General features: G+C 47.6%; 1 protein-coding gene across 2 annotated transcripts in view; it reads right to left on the reverse strand.

The window, feature by feature from the left end:
* bcas3 (BCAS3 microtubule associated cell migration factor) overlaps window positions 1-7500 on the reverse strand; it is a 423177-nt gene that overhangs the window by 26070 nt on the left and 389607 nt on the right. Inside the window, exon 24 of one of the 2 annotated variants that reach the window (XM_063204867.1) lies at window positions 4808-4903. The exons of the other annotated variant lie outside the window; for it this stretch is intronic. Within the exon in view, the coding sequence (XP_063060937.1) occupies window positions 4808-4903 (96 nt within the window). The remainder of the gene's footprint in view (window positions 1-4807; window positions 4904-7500) is intronic. 2 annotated transcript variants of the gene reach the window in all.

Here is a 7500-nt window from a genome sequence, read left to right on the forward strand (position 1 = left end):
ACCTCCTCAAACTATTCCCAATGACTCACTGTAAGATTTCTACGTCTCGATGCTCACTGAAATAAGGGCCACTGACAGCTTTGGCCGGTACAAAATCATCTGAAATCCCCCCCCCATCTGAACATATTCAATGTAATGGGGACACAATGCTACCCACCCCAGCCCCATATTCCATTTTCTCCCTTCCCAATGTTTCCTTAACGTTTGGTCAATCCTTACCTAACGCTTATCAACATTTCTGTAGTCAGCCTTTGCTGCCTTGTCTAGACAATCTATTACAACACCGCCTGAAAACATCCATGTACATCTCTCAAGTTTTCCTCTCCTCTGTTCTCCTCTTCTCCCCCCCCACACCGATCCCTTTACAACCCCCTGAGCCCACCTCCTCCCATCTTGACACTCTCTCTCCTCTTTCTATCCATGTCTCTCTTCCTGTCTGCTGCTCTCTCTCTCTCTCCCTCTCTTTATCATTCTGCTGGGCTTCCCCTTGAGCGAGCTGTTAAGTGCAGTCTCCAAAAAGACTCCACAAAAAGCCCATTTGCAGCAGCAGGATGAACACACACACACACACACACACACACACACACACACACACACACACACACACACACACACACACACACACACACACACACACACACACACACACACACACACACACAGCCCATTTGACTATAACACAGGCTCCTTGCTCCTTTGACTACAGCCCTGGCTCTGAGTGGACATGGGCAGCGTTCCGAAAATGACACCATCACACCAAGGCCCAATGTGTCACAGTGGACAGAGGAGAGGGGCAGACAGAAACCGACAGAAGACAAGAGAGGAGAGGATAGGGTGAATAGTGTGAGAGGGAGAGGAGCGAGTCGAAGTGAAATGAAGAGAGGAAGGGAGGAGAGGAAAGGGTGATGTGAGGAAGGGAGGAGAGATGAAGAGGAGAGATGCTGAGAGAAAACGGAGAGGAAAATACAGGGGGATTGGTGTGAGAAGGAGGGGAAAAGAAGAAGAGAGGACAAAGAAGAGGACGGAAAGAAAGGATGAGAGGGGAGGAGGAGACGAAGGGAAAGGAGGGAAGAAAGAATGAGAGAAGGGAGGAGAGGACGGGGCAGGGGAGGGAGGCGTCAGAGGCGGCTTTGAAAGCAGGAATTATTCTTCATGGTCTCGGCCTGTCGCTGTGCATTACTCTCAAGCGCCCGGCCCGCCGAGGGGAGCGACCCCGGAATGAATGGGTGAGGAGTGCTGAGGGGGAGGAAATAATGATTGTAGGCCACTTTCACACTCTCCTCTCGTCCTCTCTCCTCTTCTCCACTCCTCTCCTTTCCTCTCTAATCTAGTGCTTCTCTCTCGTCTTATTTCACTCCTCTCTGTATTCTCTCTCTCTCCCTCTCTCTCTTTCACTCCTCTCCTGCTTCTTTCTCCTCCTTTTTACACTCCTCTCTCTTCATCAGCACCATACTCTTCAGGCTCCAGTGATGTCACTTCTCTTCTCTTCTCTCTCCTCATCTCCTGGCTTCTTCTACCCCTCCCTCTCTGTCACCCCTTTCCAGAAGCTCCTCACACCCAGTGTCTTCCAGTAATTGAGTGGCCTTAATTCTTCTGAAAAGCGCAGAGCCAGACAAGAAAAGAAAGAATGAACGAGAGACAGAAAGAGTGATCGAAAGAATGAAAGCGAGAGAGAGAGAGAGAGAGAGAGAGAGAGAGAGAGAGAGAGAGAGAGAGAGAGAGAGAGAGAGAGAGAGAGAGAGAGAGAGAGAGAGAGAGAGATGGAACTTAAGTAAAAAGATAGGGAGAGGAAGTAGGGACCTTTCCTTTGAGAAAACGGTGATGAAGTGATCAACTGACACACCTAGACTGTGTGTATGTGTGTGCGTGTATGTGCGTGTGTGTGTGTGTGTGTGTGTGTGTGTGTGTGTGTATGTGTGTGCGTGTATGTGCGTGTGTGCTCGTGGTCACCAAGGCCCTGTTGTGGAGCCCTCACACTAAGCTCTGCTGTTCCTTGATCGGTGTTCCCTGGCCTCACCATAATGTAGCTGCTGCTTTCCCCATCACAGATAGAGCTATAGCAACAGACACAGCGTGACGCCTCCATGTCCTCCAGTCAGTAGTGCGGTGTGGTGGGGTCCAAGCCTCAGACACGGCTGTGGTCCTCCCACGCCTCTCCCAAGTCTCCATGCTGTCGTCTCCTCCACACTAATAGACCTCAAGTATTAGTGTGTCTGTGTGTGTGTGTGTGCGCGCGTACACGTGTGTGTGTGTGTGTGTGTAGATGTAAAAGTGCCTAAAATGGCCATTCCCTCATCCAAACCCTTCTCTAGACCTGGCTCCATGCAGAGGGGAATCCATAAACCGCCATCGCCACAATACAACCCTACCAGCCTCACTACACTGTCTTACAAGATGCTGACATGCTAGAAGAGTGAAGAGTAAGATAGTAGAGTACAGTAGAGTAGCAGAGTAGAGTAGGGTAGAGTAGAGTAGGGTAGAGTAGAGTAAAGTAGAGTAGAGTAGTGCAGTGTAGAGTAAAGTCGAGTTACTTTACTGATCCTGTGGGGGAAATCAAGGTGTCAAGTAGCTTAAGACAATACAATTAATACAAGTAAGGAAAACTGCGAGACCCACACACACAACAGACATTAAGACGAATCAAAGTTGAGGGGAAAAAATATTAGGAAGCAAGTGGGGTAGAGATGGGATAGGGTTTGGATGGCCCACGCAGGCCAAACCTGAACCTGGGTCCCCTTGGCAAACTGCCCATATGAGGTACGTGTGTGTTAGTGCACTGTGCCATATTAAGACGATTAATGATTAATGGCTAGCATTCCTAGTCACCAGTCCGCACTCTGAGAAGCTGTTTACACGTATATGGATAGTTTTGAAAACATATTGGTTTAGGTCTCTCGTTGACATGTGAACAGAGTTTTAGAATGTACATGTCAAAACTCAGGTTTTAAAAAAGGTCCATTTAGGGGGTCGAAACGCACCTGTCAGGAGTTTTTATTTTAATCCACATGTGTCTACACGCAAATGAATAAAATATTATCTGCATTGAAAAATATAATCTGCATACGTGTAAGCAGCACCTCAGAGTGTGGCCAATGCCATCACCCAGCCAAGTGTCACACCACAGCGGAGCCTCTGAGGGACGTCACACTGACAATGACGGAGACAAATGACACTTGCACATGTGGCATGTTATTGTACTGTACTGTTAGCTAAGCTATGCACCCTGGTAGCAGTGTGTGTGTGTGTGTGTGTGTGTGTGTGTGTGTGTGTGTGTGTGTGTGTGTGTGTGTGTGTGTGTACAGTAAGGGGACACACACCTCTGGAGGCTAGATGTACTTTGTGTTCTCATGTGGCATCGCAAAGGTCAGCCAACAACTCAGGGCAGAATTGGCATGGGCCTAACAACTGACCTCCACACTCTCTCCCTCTCCTCTCCTCTCCTCTCTCCTTTGCTCCATCACTCTATCTTTCTCGCTGTCTCCATTTATCTCTCCCTCTACCATGTTCAATATTCCATTCTATCTTTCTTTCATCCCTCACACTCTCTCCATTTTTTCTTTCTCCTTTGCTCAATCTCCTGCGCTCTCTCTCTCTCCCCATATCTTTCCATCTTCCTCTATTTCTTTCTCTCCATCTCTCTGCTCAACACTTCATCCCCTCATTCTTTCAATTCTCACCCTCTCTCCCCTCTTTTATATATATATATATATATATATATATATATATCCATCTCTCTATTTATACTTCTCTCTCAGCAGTCCATTCCATCCTCTCTCTATGTCTTCCTCCTCTCTCGCCTCCCTCTGCTCCCCTCCCCTCCCCCCGCGTGTTCCGCGGCCCTTTCTGCCTTTCTGCTCCATCACTCTGGGTGTCTGGTGAGAGGGAGGCATTCTCACAGGCTTTTAACACCGAGACTGAGCTAAAGATGGAGAGCCAGTTCGCTCGCCCACCGCTGAAGGCAGAGAGGGAGGGAAAAGGGACAAAAGGGAACACACACACACACACACATTCACATTCACACACACACACACACACACACACACACACACACACACACACACACACACACACACACACACACACACACACACACACACACACACACACACACACACACACACACACAAACACACGCAAACACACGCAAACACACACAGGGACACGTCGATGTGTTTTCACTGATTGTGCATGTAAGTGTGAAGGTTTGCGAGCTCTGAGTCAGGGCTCAATGCGTGCAGACACACACACATAAATATACACACACACACATGCACACACACACAGAAAGCCCAGCTGGGCCACTACAGCGCTCCAGGGGAAGTGACACCTCTGTGCCTACGTGTCCTCTACCCAGGGCTGTCAGTGTGTGTGTGTGTGTGTGTATGTGTGTGTGTGTGTGTATGTGAGTGAATGTGTGTGTGTGTATGTGTGTGTGTGTGAGTGTATGTGTGTATAAAACACCCCCTTTCTGTGTGTACGCCCTTGTGTGTGTGTGAGTGTGTGCACGTCTGTGTGTGTGTGTGTGTGTGTGTGTGTGTGTGTGTGTGTGTGTGTGTGTGTGTGTGTGTGTGTGTGTGTGTGTGTGTGTGTGTGTGTGTTGCTGTCTCCTCTGCTTTCCCCTTTCCCAACCCAACCCAACCCCATTTGCACTGCTCGTCAAGGGCAGACACGGGGCAGGCAGACAGGCAGGCAGGCAGGCAGGCAGACCAACCAACTGAGACCAAGCCAAGCACAGAGGAGCATGTCAAGAGCAGAGAGACCCTCCTTTGCTTTGCATCTCCAACACAAACATGCAAACATGACTTACGAATGAGCTGATGGACATCGGAGCTCGCGCCAAACACGTTGTTCTGCGTCCCATCTCTCTCTCTCCCACTTACATCCTGTCTATATCTTCTCTTGTCTATCAAATAAAGGCAAAAGGGCCAAAACATGTGATGAAATAATAACAACAATAATGCACAGACTGTATGTGTTAAGAATTCTCTGCAACAAGCAAGTTGTAAAAAAGACTTGGTAAAGATGTTAGACGTGGAAAATGTAGCCCCCTTTTTGTTGCATCTTGGGTTAAAAGTTAAAAAGTGAAGACCAAAGACCGTCTGTGATGCTTCCCAGTTTTTCCTTTATGCTGTATTTACTAAGATAGTCACTTCTTTGTTGACGCACCAGGTGTAAACAGAAGCACAAGAATCTACGTCATTACAAATGCTGAATTAGTTGGAAGGTAAAAATGCAGGATAGTGTCAGCGTGTCCCTTGGCATGTCTCTGAGATCTTCCATGGCTGCCACCGCTAATAAACAGAGCTGATACTAAACCCCTGTCTGTCATGCAGCGCTGGCTAACTTCAAAACCCCCACACACAGCCTGCTGGGCTCGGCAGACTTTCTGGTCCAATTCAAATAGGACTCGCCGCTGTCAATAACAGGCCAGCATGGCCAATGAGTTAAGTTGTAGGTGTGGGAGCCAAGCGGGGGTGATGATCTCGGCAGAAGTATTAATAAAAACCAGTGCGGTCTTCTCGTCCTCTGGCTTCAGCATTAAACTGCTAATTTAGGGCCGCGTTGATGGAAACCATATTTCATGTTCCATCTAATTTCACGTCGCTCCGCTCGGGCCAAATGTGGAGCGATGAAAGGACTAGTTTTCGTAATGCACAATGTTTTGGCAGTTTGGCTCGCATTGTAGTCAACTTTAGTCATCTGGCCTATTTGTTTTCCCATTGCTGAGTACAGTGACAGTATAGACAGGCCAGGGTATGGACGCTTGTTACGTACGAAGACAGACCGTTTGTTGGTGTTGGGACGAGACGGGACGTTATGAGAATGATGGTCATGGTTAGTGGTTTTGAGGAATATGAGCGCTCATGAGAGCATGGCTGCCCCGAAATTACCTATTGCACATCTCATGGATGGATGGAAGCGGCCATTTTGGGTTAGCGGTGTGAACTTGAAGAATATGGGCGTCAGTGTAATGGCCTTTGTAACCATACATGCATACAGTACTGTGTGTATTTTATTGTGTGTTGCTGTTAAAAATCCCATTTTGTAAGTCACTTTGGAGAAGAGTTTGCTTAATGTACTGTAATGTAAAACTAATGTGATATTCTGTTCTATTGTTCTATTCTATTCTATTGTATTAAATTAAATTCATAATCCGCCCTCTCCTCCTGAGTGCCAGAAGCTGACTCCTGGCTCTGTGTGTTTCAGGACGGGAGGGAGCAGGAGTACAGCATGACTGCCCTGACAACATTGGCTAGAGGCGAGGGACAGATGTGTGTGTGTGTCAACATAATGGTCTTCCTATTGTCATACATGCTATTGTATTCTTTTGTACTCTATTTAATTTATTGGCATCCATTCCATGTCACTCTATTCTATTCATATGTTACACTCTCTCCCTACTTCCAGAACCAGATTCCTTGCTCTGTGTGTTCTAGCATTGGAGGGAGCCAGAGCAAACGGACTGCCCTGAGACCAGAGGCTGGATGCGAGGGCCAGGTCAAAGTCAGATTGAGGCAGCGGTGCATGCTGACCCGGGATCAGTCTGGTTGGCTGGCTCCCAGGGGGTGGTGGTGGGCGTAACAGGGGCAGCGGTGTAGTACCGGTGCTAACCTTCACCCTTCTCACACCAGGGACACATGATGCAAGCGAATTTTCCGGAAACTAAATACCGTTCATTTCTATTACGCAAGTGAACATAACTGAAGAGGGCCAGCAAATATCAGTAAAGTGAGGCAAAAATGCTCAGACAAGTTAAACCCTATTAAAACGAGGGGCCGATTTTTACCAGTGTCGACCAATAAAATTCACTACACAAAGGTTTCGACCAATTCAATTTGCCATTATGAATGATTGACCATTGACAGCACTGTCTCCCCTATAGTGTGGCTGGTGGATTGCAATGACGGAATGAAGTATGCGTCAATGGAATCAGTGGCTACAGATCATTAGCTAAATTTTTATTTAGAATTAAAAATGTTCCCGACTTACAAACTAGGAATAATTAAGAATAGGCTTGTTGGTACAGCTGACTTGAATGCAACACGTACAGTAAAGATCACGAGCCAAAAGCAGATTTCATTTCAGTGGGTTCTTTGTGCAGATTACGGTAAATTAATGGGAGAGCAAAAATCATCACTGGACGCTGTGTGACTTCTCAGTGCAGTGAAGTCACGGCAGACGAATGAAAACAAGATAACCAGGCTAGCGGGTGTTTGGGTATCTGAGAACGCATTAGGCGCATTAGCGCATTAAAGACACATTATAGGCCTCACTTTAGGCCACTCTGTGTGGCTCTGGGAGTCAGCGGGAGCCATAACACAAGCACACACACACGCACACCCACGCAAGTGCGCACACATTTACACACGCACTCTCGCTTACACGCGGCGCGCACACACACACACACACACACACACACACACACACACACACACACACACACACACACACACACACACACACACACACACACACACACACACACACACCACACACACA

Source organism: Engraulis encrasicolus, chromosome 8 (genome assembly GCF_034702125.1).
Source record: "Engraulis encrasicolus isolate BLACKSEA-1 chromosome 8, IST_EnEncr_1.0, whole genome shotgun sequence".
NCBI classification, from domain to species: Eukaryota; Metazoa; Chordata; class Actinopteri; order Clupeiformes; family Engraulidae; genus Engraulis; species Engraulis encrasicolus.